The sequence below is a fragment of the Buteo buteo genome, chromosome 23, assembly GCF_964188355.1.
Source record: "Buteo buteo chromosome 23, bButBut1.hap1.1, whole genome shotgun sequence".
NCBI classification, from domain to species: domain Eukaryota; kingdom Metazoa; phylum Chordata; class Aves; order Accipitriformes; family Accipitridae; genus Buteo; species Buteo buteo.
In genome coordinates, this window is record NC_134193.1 from 200,138 (window position 1) to 218,598 (window position 18,461).

General features: G+C 39.4%; 1 protein-coding gene across 2 annotated transcripts; it reads right to left on the reverse strand.

Moving 5' to 3' along the window:
• Positions 1 to 6,297: 6,297 nt before the first annotated feature.
• On the reverse strand, positions 6,298 to 16,752 carry TSHB (thyroid stimulating hormone subunit beta). 2 transcript variants are annotated; one of them, XM_075055179.1, is made up of 3 exons: positions 16,351 to 16,752; positions 7,337 to 7,499; positions 6,298 to 6,587 (listed from the first exon to the last, which is right to left on the reverse strand). In XM_075055179.1, exons 1-3 carry the CDS (start codon positions 16,602 to 16,604, stop codon positions 6,345 to 6,347), a joined length of 660 nt encoding a protein of 219 aa, XP_074911280.1. In that variant the 5' UTR covers positions 16,605 to 16,752; the 3' UTR covers positions 6,298 to 6,344. The 2 variants fall into 2 exon arrangements, with proteins under 2 accessions (XP_074911280.1, XP_074911281.1); XM_075055180.1 differs by lacking the exon at positions 16,351 to 16,752 and adding an exon at positions 8,357 to 8,427.
• Between the last annotated feature and the right edge of the window lie 1,709 nt (positions 16,753 to 18,461).

Here is an 18,461-nt window from a genome sequence, read left to right on the forward strand (position 1 = left end):
GGGTAGGAGGCGGCTGCGTGCGCGGGGTGAGCCCGGGTTCCGCCCCGCCCCGCCCCGCCCCGCCGCGCCCCCCTCAGGCCGCTCCTCCTGAGCGCTCGCGGGCCCGCCCCGCCGGTCGCGCCACACCGCAGGCGGCGGTGCAGGCAGGCGGCGGTGCAGGCAGGCGGCGGGGCCCCACGCACGGCCCCACGCACGGGCTGCGCGGCGGCGCCCCCTGGCGTCTGGGCGGCGCTGCCCGCGGGCTCGTCGCGCCGGGGCCGGCCGCGGCGCCCCGGGCGGGGCCGGGGGCGAGTTTTGTCTCTGCGGGCGAACCGGAGGGAGGCCGCGGGCCGTGCGGGTGCATTCTCGTTCCCCGGTGTGAGAGTCGTTCACTCGTTCGGGATTGTGCGTCTCAAAATCGATCCCAGCGTGGCCACCGCTGGGCACCTGCGGGAGAGGCCGTGTGCGCTGGGCCGCGAGGAGCAGGCGGCCGCGGCGGGGAGCGGCCGCCCCGGCCCCCGTGGCCCCGGGGCTTCCGTGATTCTCCTTACGGGTGGGGGTGGTCGAACGGGGGCCAGGCCCTTGGCTGTAAGCCGGTTAGCAGCAAAGAAGCTGGAGAGAGGATGACCCAGTTTTCAAGCCTCTCCCAGGTGAGAGAGGCCTAACGTTTAATGCGACAATAGTCTCGGTATTGAAGAGGAGGCCGGTGACGTTTAGAGGACAAATTTGCCTCGGTGCGGATTCCGATCGACCCACCCCCTCTGCTAGCCTCCTTTGTGTTCTGTGCTCCCAGGTTTTCTGTGACTTCCTCACCAGGATTAAGATGTTGAGAAGAGGTAAGGATGTTAGGATTGTCTGCAGATCCATTGCTTAGTTGTGTGAAAAGGCATCTTAAGATAAATTAAACGTAAACAAACACCTGACCCTAAGGAATCCTCACCTCAACAGGCTGCTATCACTGGACCCGAGGGTCTTAAATTTGAACACAAATACTGCTGAAAGGCCAAAGGGACAAAGTGCTCCGTGAGTGCGTAAATGTGTATTTAAATAGATGCGTTAACACAACCCAACTGTCTTAATTTGGATTTTTCTTAAGTGTAAAAGAAGTCACGTTAGTTATTTTCTTCTCAGTGATTTTGCGTAGGCATTAACCATAGAAGTAGGCTGTTGGTTTTTGCATGCCTAGGTTCATACTGAAGAAAATCGGTCGGTCCCACCCATAAGGGAGCATTATAATAATTTTGCAGTGCTGCTGATTACTGTTAAGTAGGCCTAGTTCCCATTTTTGCTCAGTGCACATGCTGTTTAATAGTAAGCTGACTTAAATTTTCCTGTGCTAAATAGCCTTTTCAAAGGCTCAGACACCTTGAGAAGGCACTGTCTGACCTTAAAGCTGAAGGTTTTGTTTCTTTGCCATTTACTAGATAACATAATTGCTGCTTTGTTGGGTAAATACCTACTTCCCAGTTTTTTCCTGTCATTCTCTATGCTCTTCACAAACCAGAGAGTAGCAATTCATGTTGCAGCTATTTGCTGAGAACTTGGGAGTCCCCAGCTCTCTTGCATCCTGTCACTACATGGTTTTTGCAGTTCTGTTGGGGGCTGGGGAATACCAGACTTTCTCACCACCAGAAGGTCTTTTGTTATCTTAATTGAAGCTAACCTCTCTTGGTCCAACAGTTGTAAAAGTAGTCTTGTATACATCTAGCTGTAACTGGATTGCTTAAATCATAGGTGTAAGGGGCATATCTTACAGAAGGAGGGCTCCTACTGTTTCTGCAAAATCCTCTGGATTTTGTATTAATTGTAAACAGTGTTTTCAGAGAATTTAAATTTTCAAACCTTGCCTGCAAAGGCATTTTTTTATCACCAAATTATACATATGACAATTACAGTTCATGCCTTGTGTAGAATCCATGACAAGCACGCAAATGCTGTCAGCTTATTATTGCAGTTGACTTGGACAAAGCTTTTGCTATTATCGCAGATTGGTTGAGGTTGGAAGGTACCTCTGAAGGTCATCTGGTCCAACCTCCCTGCTCAAGGAGGGCCACCTAGCAGATTCTCTTCATCTTCCACGGAGGCTTTACTGCAGTTGAAATAAAATTAAGGTGTTTGGAATACAGAGTATCAGATTCCAGGAACATTCATGAAAACTGCAAAATGGAAAGCAAGATTTTTCTAAGAAGATTAGATTTCTTATTTGTACCCTGTGAATTCTGGTTCAAGCAAAGTGTGAATGAAAAATCTAATTTCTTGGGAGCTACAATCATATTTCTTAAAATGAATTTGCATAAACAGAAAAAAATATAACTTGCATCTCAGTAGTATTTTCAGGTCTCAGTTAATTTGACCCTGGTAACTCATGAGAATGCAGTCAAGCTGACAGGAGATTACTATTTCAGACACTTCTTTGCCAGAGATGGGAACATTTCTAATATTCTAGATCATTCATGTTTTGTATATGTCAGAGTTTTGATTTTTAGCTTGATTGATTAAATTGTTTTAAGTACTTTGATTCAGCTTAATGGCCTTTCTGAATGTAATATTTAATTTAAAAATGGAAGTTAGTAGAATTTTATAAACATGAGCAGTAATGAGTTTACAACAGAGTATGTAGCATTAACTAGGAATCTGATAGTTTGCCACATATTGACAATTTCTTGTCTGTCATTATATGCTTTGCATTTCACTCTGAGTAAACTTTGGTAATCAGGCTAAAAACTTATCTTGTTTGTCAGAAAAGATGTTTCCAGACTGACTTATTTCTCTCGCATGCTTTGAATGGAGTTGGAATTAATTAACCTGTTTAATAGATGATAGTAGCACAAACAGGTGCTGCCATGGTTGTAACTGATGCAATACAGTGTAGGATTAGAGCTGCACAGTGAATGTATCAGTAGGCTGAAATTACCATTTAGACTTTGCTCCTGTACATGGGAATAAGGTTACATGTGACAAGCATGGCAAACTAAATTATTTTGTCTTTATGATTCCTGCTGCAAAAGAAGAATAATATTACCATTTCATAGTCTTTTCTCCCTCTATTTTAGAAAGGGCTTATTCTATGTAAAGAGATGGTGGTAAGGACATTGGTGCCGAAACATGCCAGGTCATTATCACCTTTCCCACAGAGATGTTGACAATTCACTTACAGGGTACTAGAAGAGTGGCAATTGAACGTTTATTTATCATCCTCAAAGAGTACATGTTTGGTTCGAGTATCTGTTTCTAAATATTAATTATTTGATGTTTCTGCTAAAAATTAATTTCTACCCTTTTATGCAAAACTTTAAGGCTCTAAGTGTTCTGGCATTTGGCATTGTTTCAGGTTGTACCTTTGATTGCTTGAGTGCCATAATCAATGTAGGTCATTTTTTGTACACAGCACATGGGTCTGGGGGGGGGGGGGGGGGGGGCAGAGAGAATTCTTGAGATGAGAAAGGGTGGAGAGTGGGCCATATATGTCTTGAGCGCTAGTGCCTAACCTCTGTGAGGTAGAGGTTAGTAACTGCTACTTTTCATAAGAGATTGCATGAGTGAATGGAGATGCTGCTATGGATGGTGGAAAGAACATCAAATATTCAAGCTTCATCTTTAATGAGGGATGAGGAAGAGCAAGAACTGGATTTTCAGCAGAAAACGTAAGGAAATAAGTTACTTTCTGCTTTATTTCAGCATCACGGTACCTTGTGAGTAAAGTCTGCTGTTCAGTACCTGGTTCACAGTTTGTAGGTATCATCCCACTGCTAACTCAAGTGCATAACATCAAACCTGCTGTGCTCGGAAGAAGAATGGCACACTCTTAGCACCTGGGTCCATATACACAGAGGCCATTAAAGGACATTACAAGAGTCTTAGGGCCATCTTGCCAAGATAGGACACTTCTTATTTTCTTTTTAATACTTTTAATCTGTTAACTATGGAGTGCTATGTAAACTTAACATATGCTTCTCTTAGGACTGCTCCTTTTTCTGTCATCTACTTTCCCTTGTTTGCACACTGAACAGTATAGGAGACTATAAAAATTTAAAAAAAAGCCCTACCCTATGGATTTTTCCTAACTGGTTATGTAGTTGTCTCTGGATGCTGTTAACAGTCAACCCCTAAAATGAACTCTTCACAATAGTTCCCTGCTTGACTCTGGGCTTAACTATGGAATGGCACCTCATGCTGCTCCATAAAAAGTAATGAAGTTAAACTCTTGGGAAGGTAGATAAACAGTTTTAAGGTCTAACTGGCACCTATCGGCACCTATCAGCACCATGAGGCTTTTCCCAAGAAGAAATACTGATGTTTAAAGTAACACACAAGAGAATTTTAGAAAGCCAAAGAATGTGTAGCAGATGTATGCAACTTCCCTCCTGCACAATCAAAACTGAAACTTTGTTAATATCAATAAAAGCAGGAGTATGTTAGTAGGTGTGTCATTGGTTTTTGCTATCTTCTGATTTTGCTGAAAGCAAAAATAAACATAAAGACAGACAAATAAAAGAACTACACCAACAGCTGGGTATACAGTGGCTCTGAGGGTTATCAGCAGGTTAATTCTCTGTGGGCACAATGGCAATCTTTGAGTATAGTTGACAGTTCAAACTGGGCACAGCAAGTCAGTCTTCATCTTCCTGGCTCTAGGGGTTGTTCGGGTCTGTTACTTGCCAAAATAAAACAAATCTCTGCCTGGATAATGGAAAAAGCATGAATGCTGCTCTCCTGATATGAATCCCTGGATAAATCTGTTCCACTTAATACTCCACTTTAAAAGTGAAAATTGTTTTTCATAAAGACACATTTGCAATCACTGAACAACTAAAAGAGAGCTATAGTGAAGTAACCCAGCTTACAAGGCTGGGAAGGGGTGTAAAAAGACAAAGGTTTTGGTAGTGATTTAACACGTTAGTGGCATGTATTACCTGAAAATTATATTTAATGGGGTTTTGAACCTTTAGTGCATCTGCAGAGAGCTGCAAATTCTTAGCTCTGAAATAGTTTTGGTTTTTGTATAGTTACATATTGTTAAAAATCCTTTTACTATCATTTAATTTATTTATATACTTAGATTTCGATTCCCCCCCCCTCCCCCCCGCTGCATTTGCAAAGACATGCAGAATGGTAGTGCTGTTCCTCAGTTAAGGAAGCATGGAGAATTTTGTCAGCCGTGTTCATGCCTTCAGTGTAGTCTTGCTGTCCTGTCTACAGTACTCCTGCATCAGCAGAGGTCACATTTACTTGAGCAGGGACAATTTAATCAAACTGTGATTTGATTACTCCTGTTGTAGGTGAGGGGCAAAGCTGCAACTCTGTCACTGGATTCTATAACCTCTTCTACTTTGTTTTGGAATCACTTAAACCAGGTGGAAACTAGGTCTCCTTCTCAGTGATTGGTTTTGTACAATCATAGCTTGCCACAGAGTCATCAGGCCTAATGAAACAATAGCACCGCGGGGGGGGGGGGGGGCAGAGAGCAGAGAGGATGGGAATCTCAGTGAAAAAAAAAAAAAAATCTGTTAGTTTACATTTATTTCTTTGTTCCTGGGTCTGCACTTCTCACCTGTGCATGTTCAGCACATAGGGTGGGGGCTCAGCTCACTTTCCCACTCATAAGGGACCAGCTGACCTGTGTGGGGAAAAAGAGTTTTTTCTGAGTTTCACTTTAAGTTTGATGGTATTACACTCCCCTTCTGCAGAACGGAGTAGCAAGATTTGAAGCTCCATTGATTCTTCAGTGCTCACGGAGACAGAAGTTTTTCAAATAATGTGCTTCAATAGAAAAGAGAGACTTACTCCACTAGTGCAGAGACATGAAAAGTATGCCTAATGAACACAGGTCTGGACAACAGCGGTGATGACATAGATCTATCATGTAGATAAGCAAACTGTATGTGCTTAGTCCCAGTTAACTACACTGAAGCTAGAGCCCTCAAAAAACGTAACATTACATATATGGAAAAATACTATTGCTAATATGAAGGCTGTAAGTACATGTCAAAAACTAAATCTAATTAAAATGTTCAATATTGAGAGTATGCATTGCCTTTTTTTAACTCTGAAATATATCAAATGTTTTGTCTCTGAGTATCTTTTCACAAAATACCTCAGATTTATGAGGAAAGGCTTATATATACACATAGTCATTTCTCCTTCTTCCCCAAAGTAAATTACAGGTGGGTTCTAAATACCAACCTGCGGTCCTATGATTCTGCTTTGTGCATGTCACAGAATATCCAGTTAATTGAAGTAACTAGTGATACATCTTTAGAATAAAACTTTGTGCACACCAACTTGCAAACCTGTTATGAAATGCACTTTTATTTATGTTTAGTTGTGAGCAGAGAGGTACATTTCGACCACATTCTGTTGGAAGCTTACATGTTACAAAGCTTCTGTGGTTTAGTGCAATAGTTTGTCCTAACCTTCTCGTGAACACAGTCACTATAATCGGTGTTACATTTACCACACTTGCAGCTCACAGCCACAGGGTAGGAATAGTAAGGGATGGTGTGATGAGGACAGCCCGGAATCAGTGCTGTTTGATACAACATCTCTTTGTATGTGCACACATTCTGGGACAGAGCACTTTTGAGTAGCAGCTTCTTGCCATTGCTGTCCTACAAAGAAAAAAGAAATGCATTGTTTCACTGAAGCATACATGAGTGTCAGAAGACCTCCTCTGATGTTTTCTCAAATGTGTAGAAAGCAAAACTCTTTACGCTTAGACTAGCTCTGATATTTTCAGCGTACTTCTGTTCAGATCTGTAATTTTGAATCTGCATGTGACTGGGGCTCTCTACAGCCGTAGAGATGTTCACCTTGCTTATATGGTTTTAACTGATCTGCTTGGCTCACAGCCCTAACAGTGCTTTGTAATGCATATTGGCTACCTGCTGACCAAGGTGGAACTTAAAATGCTGTGTTCAACAGCGAAGCTCAAGCATAATGTTTGGCATGCCTACTTGTGAGATATTCTCCACAGCTAGCTGTCTTAACAGTAGTGGGAGTAGATGTTACCCAAGTTGTTTACATTAAATAAGAGTGACTAAATATAATCTGCTTCTCACCTGTCCCATCCTGACCTCAGAAACTGACTACAGAGGCTCTGCAGTGACAGCAGCAGCCAATTCTGTGCTATGCCACTGATGTTATTATAAACTCTGTAGTTCTGAAGGCTTGGCATTTCTCATCCATACATTTGCAAAAAGCTAACTTGAAAACATGATGATAGTGTGATTTTTCTGTATGTGACAAACACTATTACAATTGGATCATTTACACACAATTTTCCAGTGAGAACAGGCACTTGTTTTGCAGTGATGGCCATTATAGAAACAACTGCCTAAAAGAGAGTAACGTCTTGTACCCGAGTCATGCAAAATCCAGCGCAGATGGTGGTGTTGATGGCCAGGCAGTAGGCACATTCCCTTTTCTCCACATGGATTGTATACTCAGAAGGAGCACAAAGTGATGCTGTTTGACCGAAAGCCAGGCCAAAGAGGAGAGACATCACAAAGAAGGGACTCATGCTAGATGGGGGAAAAACAAAGAAAGCAAACCCTAAGTAAAATTAGATATACCTTCCAGCCCTTTTCTCAGAATTTGACAAGAACAGTTATGATAGTCACAGACTAGACGTAATCTTAACTTTTTTAGCTACAGCCTGACAACTTCTTTACAATCTTAGACCTTTAATTGAAATAGTACTAACCACTAAACAGAAAAGAAGGGTAAACAGGCCATTAACAACATAAAACAAATTCATTTTTTCCCCACTAAAGCATATTACATGGAACTTTTCACTAATGAGTGATGAAATGCTGACACAGAAAAATAACAGGAGCTAAAGGATTTGAAAATGTGACATATGTGAGAGAACATGAGCTCTAGAATTAACCAGAGATGCTAGAATAATCTCACTGGTTTAAAAATAATTTTCTCAAGAAAGCATCTTATAAAATGTTTAAGAGAGAAAAAGAAACAGCTGTGCATATCAGGCATAACACTGTATTTTTTACTTTCCAGTTGGCTTAGAGGCATGATGAAATGGGAATACTGCCAAGAATTAACAGATGCAAGCAAATTACAATAAAGAACATCAGCAAAGAGTTCAAATCAATGAATTCCCACTTTATCTGTCTGTTGCGCTGACCTCATTTCTCAGACCTGCTAGGGGATCCTGAGAACAAAGCTTTGATTAGTTTCGAGACAATTCCAGGGTCTACTCTGTAGCCTCTGAACTACAAACTTCAAATGACAGTGTCTACAAACATATGGACATCACCCTCTAGTCTCTTCCAGCTGTCAGCTTCCCATAGCAAAAGTCATTCATTACACAGTCTGGTTTACCCTGTAGCTGCAACAATGCAAGTCTGGAAAGACCAACCTCTTGTCAGCTGAATTCTTCCCTATTACAGGAACCTGATTCTGCCTTGAGCTGGGAGAAGCAGTGACCCAGCGCAAGCTCTGTGTGCGCTTTATACTCTCCAGCCTAATCTTACTGCTTATATAATTGCATCTGAATTGCTGCTTTCTTATCGCAAAGTCATCTATTGAAAATTCATACTGAACCACAAAGCAAATGTGATAGGAACAAATGTGTCCATAAGATCCTAACCTGGAAACTGGAGCTGGAAATCTAATTATTTTAACAGTCATTCTCTCCTCAGGCTTTTAAACTAACCACTGCGTTAAAAAAGTTATTATTGATGAATTTAATCGCTACATAGGACAGGAACATCATGATAGGAAGGCTAGCACGGTGTCGTGGTTTAACCCCACCCCTGCCGGTGAGGGAGGGGGAAATGTTGGAGAGACAGCCTTGATGCTGTGCGAGCACTGTGCAGCAGCAGCCAAAACACTGGTGTGTTATCAACACCTCTCTGGCTACCAATACAGAGCACAGCACTAGGAGGGCCTGCTGTGGGGAGAACTAACTCCATCTCAGCCAGACCCAATACACATGGAAATGGAGTCATCCTGAATCACATACGATGAATTCCACACCTATGTTTTGCAAAAGTTTAATGAAGTCTGGTTCACTCTGTTTGCTTATTACCAGGCAGGCACAACTGAGAGATGCAGTGCTATACACATAAAGTGACATATCTCAAATCAAAGCAATTGCTCTACAGTATGGTTAGGTACAGCCTGACTTATCTACTCAAATAAAACACACTGAGAAATTATCTGGCGTTGAACATACTGAGCAAATATTGAAGTAACAAGCAACACACTCTGAAAGACTAATTGAAAAACTTTTAAGAAATTACTCCTTGTAGCACAATGAGAAGCAAAATATTGCACCACCACCAGTGAAACGGAGATGTCCACAGATGGGGGGGAAAAACCACTTGCATTTAGGGCTTTGTGGAACACCTGGGAGGAACAAAAGTAAGAAAGGGTCAACAAAGCCACTGTCCTCTACTACTTCATCAGTGTCCAGCCAGCCTTCTCACTATGCTTATTCACCGCTGCTCTTTTCACACCTACCCTTTCAGTTAATCACCTAAATGCCATTTGGACTTTAATCTGATCTATGTCTTGTGCAGGTCAACCACATTCTTGATTTACATAGCCATAAGAAATATAATAAAGTTGAGTTTGAGCTGGTAAACATGGTTACTTTGGGCTGTTGGAGGAGAGATCCAGTCAGTCCCGATTGGTGTTTAGCCAGTTCCTGAGTAATATTGTCTCCTTTTCCTGTGGTTTTGGACTGCTGCACACAGCTTTATGTCCTGGACTAATTCTCCAAGGTTTTTTTTGGATAACATGGTAGAGTTCTTGTTCTATTAGGACTAGCCAAATGCTTTCTGTTTTCATGGAGTTTTTAATTCTGGGTTAATTTCTACCATATAACTTCTCAGGAATTAAATATAGCTCTTTCTGGCTTAAGGACATGAGCAGAGTATTAATTGTTCTCTCAGTAACATCTGTCCACCTACACTTAGCAACAGAAGTATAACACTTATTTTGCTACTACTCCAGTATGTTATTTAACTCTGTATTTTTCTGACATATTTTAAATGCAGTTAAACATACAGGCTATATGAGTATACACATACACACACCTATATGTAGATACTGTGTATATATATACACACACATTATATATACGCATACACATTACATATAAATGGATGGATTTGGTGGTTTAAAACTTTAATCACAGAAAAGAATGTTCATTCTTGGAAAATCTTTAGAGTATTTCAAAGGAGACAATGATCTGAAAGGAAAAGGAAACAACTCATACAACTAAATCCTGGAGAGGACAAAAAATGCTCAAAATAATAATAAAAAATAGCATTCCTAAAGCAAGAATATCACGTGACCCTTGCATGCACAGCTGAAGTAGGTACAGCTGATTCTTTTCGCTAAAGATTTCATAGTGATTTACAAGCACAGCTTTAGGCAGTTGGAGCTATATGTGTATACACTGGTCCTGACAGGAAGACCCCCACATCCAGGTTTAAAGTGTCCTCAACATACACTGTAAGAACATAGGCAGAGGACAGATCAGAGTATGAAGGCATATATCCTTTGCTGCTTCAAAGTGCTAATTTCTCTGATTTGAGAAAAATGGGCGTAGCAGGGCAGGGAGGGGGGCAGGGAGGAATTCAGATTAGGGTAAAAAAGGATTAAAAATTTGCTTTAACAAGATTTAGGGAAATGTCTACAAACATCAATAGCAAAGAAAAAAGAATTATAACAATGCTTGAAAGTCTGTCATAGTGAGGATGAGAAAGAGAATGCAACAATAAAAACTATAGCAATGAAAAAAAGGAAAAAAACCAACAATCACTGTTAGAAAAAAGAAAATGTAGAAAACTCGCATGGGAAGCTGGAGACTAGGAAATAAACTTCTGTCAAGACAGAGGCCAGCAGTAATGTCAAGGGACATTACTAGATGAAGACAAGCTGTTGATGCAGAGTAAGTGCAACGTCTTCACCAAGTACATTTGAAAATGTAGTGGCTGAACAACCAACATAAACATTTGCAACAAAAATTATTAAATAAATTGTATAAGGAATAAATATTTTTAAATCAACATCATTAGCTAGCTAATGCTAATTTCAACAAGTCTTGGAATACTGAGGAAATTTCAAAACATTAAGAAAAGGGCTAATACTATGCCAATATTTAAAGAGAGAATGTTGACCCAGGTAACTCTCAACCAGCTAGCCTGACATCTATCGCTGATAAATCAGGTAAAATAACAGAAAGTTGATACAGGATTTGAGCAATAAAGAATTAATGGATGAGAACATAATTAATGCCTGTCAAGATGGTGTTACATAAAATAGGTCATGCCACACAAACCTGATTTCATTCTTTGAGGTGATTACAAATTTCGTTGTTAAGGCAACTACAACTAGATGTAATGTCCTTAGTTCCATCTGTCCAGAGCCCTACTGTTGTGAAGATTTAGAGCTATTAAGCAGAGTCCAATGTGGTGTATGCTGAATGTCAGGAATTACTAATCACTGGAGCAAGTAGTATAATTTCAGCAGTGCATTTATTCACTGCAACTTTTTTACCCAGCCTCTGCATTACAGAAATATCTGACCAAGTATGAAGAAAGAAAATTCATTTACCTGGAAGCACAGTTAATTAGTCTGAGCGGCCCTTGAGACTAAGGTGCTCATACTCAAGTTAGCTCCACACCGATATGGACACAGAACCTCTTGGCTACTACCTCTTCTTTGCTGGCATCATGTTAGCCTGCCCATCTGTCAGAGATGCACTAAACATCACCAGAGTGATATACACATTCACATCTCTTCAGTAACTTACACAAACTATTAAGCTGGTAGAAAACCTTTTCCTTGATTGTCCTTCTGTATATGATCCCAGAGTTCATTCACTATTGACTTCTCTGAACACTTGATGGGAGCAAGATCCCACTACCTACAGGGAGCAGCAAGACAAAAGGCTGTGGTAGGACAACAAAGTAAGTCCAGTGTGGCAATCTATGAGCGCCAAAGGCTTCTTTCATACAGTTTCCTAAAATCCATAGTTAAAAGTCTGATGCTTATGATCAATTTCTTTGGTTGCCCCCTTGCTGACCTGCACACTATTCAGTGACAGAAATTTTTAATGTTCTTTTACAGCCATCAGCTTTGTAGCCGTGTTCTGGAACAGCCAGTTACACTGTTAATTATTTATCTTTAACCTTTCTGTTGACTAAACCAATCCATTCACTGACATCAGTTGTTTTACACTTTCATTAAGTGAAAGACAGTATGCTGATGTTGTACAAGAAGTGTTTTAAGTTATCTCTGTAAACAGAATTTAGTAATGATAAAATTATTGGGTTCATTACCCAGGAATCTCTGTAATGGGCTGGAGAAATTCAATGCATACCAGAAGCTTATGTATAGAAGTAATTTAATAGGATTCTCTGTCACTGACCAACACCTAAGATAAAAGTAGGAACAATGAGAAGTTATCACATGTTATTCCTACTCACTCTTCCCCTGTTAGTAGTACAACACAATGAAAACTGTGATCTTACGAGCAGGTCAATTTACAGAGCAGAGTAACTCCTGTTTCCACTACACATAGCACTGTGGATATTAAAATAAAAACATGTCCATGCTTGCAAACAACAGAGAATTAGAAGCTGTGCTGATGAAAAACAGACAAAGCCAGTCAGATTTCTAAGATCAGTATTCTGGTAGAGGAATTACTTCCAACCCCATCCTGTTGCAGACCTCCACTGATAAAGGGAAATAAGATCCTAATACGCTGCCATAGAAACAAGTGTTTTGCCAGGTTTTGCATTAGAACAGACTGTGGCTGCTGAATTTTCAAAGCTTATCTGTCTATTGCAAGTCTCTCTGTAATAGCTTGAAACATAGCTCTCATCTCTTAAATTTATAGATTCACAGACGCCTGCTCTTCTCTTCCTTTCCTAGGATTAGCTGCAGCATTTCCTACCAACCACAGATTAAAACAGCAATTCTCTTTGTTGCATATCGTATGCTAATGATCTCCACTTATGGTCTGAAAATACTTCATAATCCTATTTGCTGTTTGGCTCATATGATAGACCACTTTGTATTTGGTTTCATTTCTTTGGAAAGTGCTAGATATTTCTGTTATTCTAAGATATACAATTGCTACACTGAGGACAAAATCTAAAAAACAAACAAACAAACAACAACAATCCAGAAGCCTTCTGCAATATTATCAAGGATGAATGACTATACCCACCCAATATCATAACAATGCTAAGGGGTAAAAAAGTCACAGACACTTTTCAGTTTCTAAGGGTTGTAGTGTTCTCCTGATTTGACTGGCAATCTGATAAGTAGTCAGTAGGTAATCAGACAAGATCTTCACTGATGAAGATCTGGCATGGAGACTTGACACTATGTGTGTACAACTGACTTTTTTTCAGATCAGAATTTAAGCTAAATTATAAATGCTCAGTAAGAACACTGGGGTATGTTTCTGTTTCTCCTCTTAGGCTTTGGGCATGCAGTCCTGTCAGACACTACTCTTACCCAACATGCATTCCTCTCTTAGGCAGCCCCATATGCCCACCTGAAAAAGAAGAGTCTACCACAGCTATGGCAGACTGTGAAGCCTGCCAAAGTGAATGCCTCCCAATGAGGAAGCCACTCGCAGATTCCGACTAAAAATTAAAGTGGCTGTAAGGAAGGAAAAGGGAAGACTGTTTTTCCTCATGAACCCTTCTCCCATCAAGATACTCCTGGTAGAAGCAAGGCAAACTAAATACTTTGATAACTCGGGGCAGGAAAGGTGGAAGGAATAACACTGTTTTTCATAGCGGCTTTTTTCTTGTTAGAGACATTTAACTCCTGTAGCAGTACTTTTTCTTAAATCCTTTTAGTTTAGAAATTAAAGGAATATTATTGTTCTAGAAATAGTTGTGCTTTACAATAACTATCAATCACACATACCTGAGGATTTTTTTAATGTATCTTTTAAATCAAGATTTTAATATCTTCCTTACATATGCTTGGGGAATACTGTTTAAAGCAATCCTCCCAGTACAGTGTCCGATTCTGATAAAGCTACTTTTTAAAGCCACTGTGAAGAAAGATCAGCAACTGCCGACATGTAACATTCCCCTTCCTCTTGTATTACCCAGTTAGTTTCAGTGGGGTGAGGTCAGCACTAGTGTGGGTATACTGACTAATCTCTAACCCCAGTGCAACTTCACTGGTTTCCATAGAGACATTCCCGTGTTTCGCCCAGCCCTGCCGGGAGGTATTGGAGAGTCTGAACAAACACGCACATCCTCAGACATCAGATCTGTTACTCAGTACCACCTGCGAGTCTATATGCTCCTGCATTTGTCAGCTTGGGTGAGTCCTGAAAGTGTGATTTTCTTAAGATTTGTTCTTATTTTCCACATTCTATTTTGCACGCTCTGCTCTTGCAGCTTTTAGCAAAACAGATTTTTACAAACCATGTGGAAGTAACTATCAGTAGTGTCAAGTAACAATTACAATGTACCTGGAAGTGCTTGCATACTAACCCCCTACTGTAGTTTTAAATTCTGGCAGTGGTTACACTCTTCTTTTTTAAGTAAGATACAAAATATGGGTTTTCTCAAGTTCTCAAAATAACCTTGTGGTCTGACTTGTAATATCTGTAATATTGTATCAAGTTTTCTCACAATTCTAGAGTATTCCTTTTCATGACATAAAAACCACTGTTGCCACAATATGCTGTGCATTTAACAACAAAGAAAACAGACCAAAGAGATATTTTTTTGGACCACTTGCTGGGGGAAGGCCTTTCTTTATACAGTGGTACCACAAGGTGTGACCCTCTTGCTGAATCTCTCAGTATTATCCAGTATAGAAGTTAAATGTAAGTACTGTGTAGTAAGAGGTATTGGAATGTTCATTTAAAAAAATTCAGCTTTTGAGTAAAGTCCCAACACTCCCTACTAATGAAATAACAGGCTAAGAGTTTTGAAATTTCCTGTGCTTAATAAAGCCATGATGGACAAATGATAGTGACTTGACATTTGAATATTTTATGAGAGATCCAAGACAAGCATTAGAATAGGTAAATGCTCATTATTTGTCTTCTCAGAACTGAATTTTCAATTCAAGTTTGCAGACCTTCCCCTCTTATGCCTTTGTTTTAGGCTGTTGTAACAAACAGGTGCAGCAAAAAGTTATTACTTATCATACACAAAAATTAATTCTCAATTAAAAGCAAGTAGCTGGACCAGAAATTTGAGATCAGGCATTAAACATATGGCCAAGATAAGTATTTAAATGGAATCAGCGTTTTGTTTTTTTTTTTAATACATACATTTTACAATCTATAGACCCAGGGCTATAGACTCAGTTATCCAGTAAATAAATTCTAATATTCTTTCTAAAATATATCTAAATAGATAGGGTTTCTATTTAAATATCTCTTTAGTCAGAAGTCTACCTTAGGTATACAAGCCTTCTCATCAAAACCCAGGATATGCAGAGAAATTAAGTAGAATGTTTACTTTAAAAGAAAACACAAAGACAAAAATGTTTTAATTCTAAATTCTAGTTTCAGTTGCTAACCCCACCAGACTTGCAGATCTTGAGGTTGTCAGGGAAGAGGCTAAAAGCTCAAGATGAGTAAGGTCTGATTTGACAACCACTGGAAATAGTGAAAAGAAACCTCATAATTCAATATCCTATTATTTGTTCCCAAGGCAATTCAGAAAAAGAGGAAAAAGCAGATTAAACAAATAAACCCGCTGCTGAACAAGAAAAGTGAGACAATATAATGAATGGAATTCAACCTATGCATTTTCTAATCCTCTTCTCTTGTTGTTACCTTATGGCAAAGTACTTTGCTCAGGCCAAAGATTATGTATTTCTTGTAAAAGAGACCATACAAACAAAGACAGAGAGTGGATCTGGAAAAACAATAGCAACAAGTTTTATAGCATCCTGTATTTCAGCTAAAGTCAATCAAACCAAGGTGCAAAATGCAGCTACCAGCTGGAATACAAAAGGATCATAATGGATAGAGGCATGTCACATCTGGCACGCTGCATGTAACACCATTCACTACACTAAGAAGTCTTCAGATATCACAAGGCTCAAGTTGGTTGTCACTCTGCCACCTCAATTTTTATTATTTCAAAGAGTTGTGAGTCAAACAACATCAGAAACGCTGAAACCAAGCAATCAAGTTTTCACAACCGTATCAGTAAACATCCCTGAAGCTCTGACTCCAAATCATACAACCCAGGCTTCAGGCAGGTGTCACTACACATGACAGCAGCATTTCCTTGAATTGCTGGGGCCAGACCTGTTTGTCTTAGTTGAAGCCACAGTACAGATGCAGAGCTGTATCAAGAAATTGATGACGATATAAATGTTCGAAGGACTAGGACATACCGTTCTGTGAATGGGGTGGGTGAAGAAGTGAGAGCAGGAAAGTGACAGGATCTGCCATAGAAAAAAAGGAAAAATATTTGAAGTACTAGAGAAAAATACAAGTGCACACATGGTAAATAAGGATGACAGGAAAAAAGCAAGCAGATGTGGTAGGCCAGAGTATTGCTTACCCTCCTTGAAGAAGTGTTTGACAGAAAAGGAACTGGGGAACTGTTAGCAATATTATGAAGCAAAGTAGTAATATATACCAACATTTCCAAATGCTTGCTTTAAGTTAAGATAACCTGATATTTACAGACTTCCTGTTGGAAGCTGCAGGTCCTCATCTGCACCATTGAAAGAAGTAATAAGCCAGTATCTGTCTGCACAGTCATTATCAATTATATTCTTGCTTGGAAGAGATATTATACCTCCGACACTGAAGGCCACATCTTCCTTAGAATTGATTAGTAAAGACCCAGAGTGAAAAGAAATGTGACAAATATATCATGTATATGTATTTCACTGGAAATAACAATGAAAAAAGGAAATATTCTGTTTGATAACTTGTTAGCTACATTTATTGGCACAGGTTAATATAAATTTTAAAACCTTGTGAAAAAGGCATTTAGAAGTAAGCTTACCTTGCTGATACTTTTAAATAAACCATGTTTATATAAATATATATATATATGTGTGTGTGTGTGTATATGTAACTTTACTTGTAGTAAATGGGACTAGCCAGTAACAAATACAATGGCTAATGTCAGAATATAGCCTTTAAAACTTCAGTAAAATTCCATAGATAAAAACGTCAATATTCACTACTATGAATAGCTGCTAACTGGTAGCTTTCAATTTTTACTTTTTTGAATTTTGTGCTACCTGAAGGATTCACAAGCCAAAGCACATGCATTTATTAATTTTTATTTGCTCTTCTGATGCAAACTGGATTAATGCCTAACATAAAGTTGTTTATGTTTTTAGTTTCATATACAGTCCATTCACAGAAACAGGCACAGTATGAGGCAAATAGGATTTTACATCCTTCCTAGTTGATTACCTTTCCTGTAAACTTTCTATAGTGGTACTAACAGTATTTTTGTAATTTTGCAGATTATTTATACAATACACCACATGGCACACTCATGATACCAAGAGGACTATACGATATACCATGGATTCACAACCCTGCCACAACAGTACTGGAAAATAATGAGGTCCCAACTGATTACTTACCATTTGATTCTAGATGTGGGCAGTACAGACTTGAATTTTTACTTGTTCAAGTGGAAAGACTTTTCTCCGCCTTCAAGACATTTTAATTACTACAAGACTCACTGTGACATGCAGAAACTCTTACAATAGTTAATTAGCATTTCTAATTCTTACTGCTTAAGTTTCTTGTCATTTCTTCTATAATGTCAGATACTGTACCTATACCACTATACTGGAAATCATGTTTGGTAGACACCAAGAAAAAACATTTATTTTTCATGTAAAGTCTCAATGAACAATCATTTAAACCCTATTTTTTATAGTAAGGCATTCAAATATCACATATTCTGGAATTAGCAAAGCTATGAACGTGGGTAGGCTAGGCTTGATGTGGATTTTGAATCTTAACTTCAAGATTGCAAAATTATAGTTCATGGATCTGTATGTAAGCCATAGCTGAGAAGACTAGATAGTAGAAGTCTCATTATGCTCAGTAACAACTGGAATTTTCATTTTTGATTGCTCAGTAACTGGCTTGGGAGTTGAGTCTACATATCTGCTGAAGATATCAACAGCAGCAACAGTCAAAATTAGAAATATGGCAACTTGAACTGAAGTAACAAACCTTGGCAAGTATTTAGATCTTGTATAAAACACCACCCCCTATTAAAATAAATGACAAACTGCAGATCTATGTTACGCTTCTGGTGACTGCATTTTCTTCTCCCTGCAAAGTAGCTGAGGAGGTATTAGTAAGTAACATCCCGAACTGAAATGAAGAATAACTGACTTAGCACGATTACTTCACGCTACTTACAGTAAAATAATGTCTTGGAAGAACAGACATCTGGAATTTGTGTGTTATAAGAAGCTTCTCTGTTCTACATTTGGTCTAATTTACGCTATTTAAGCAG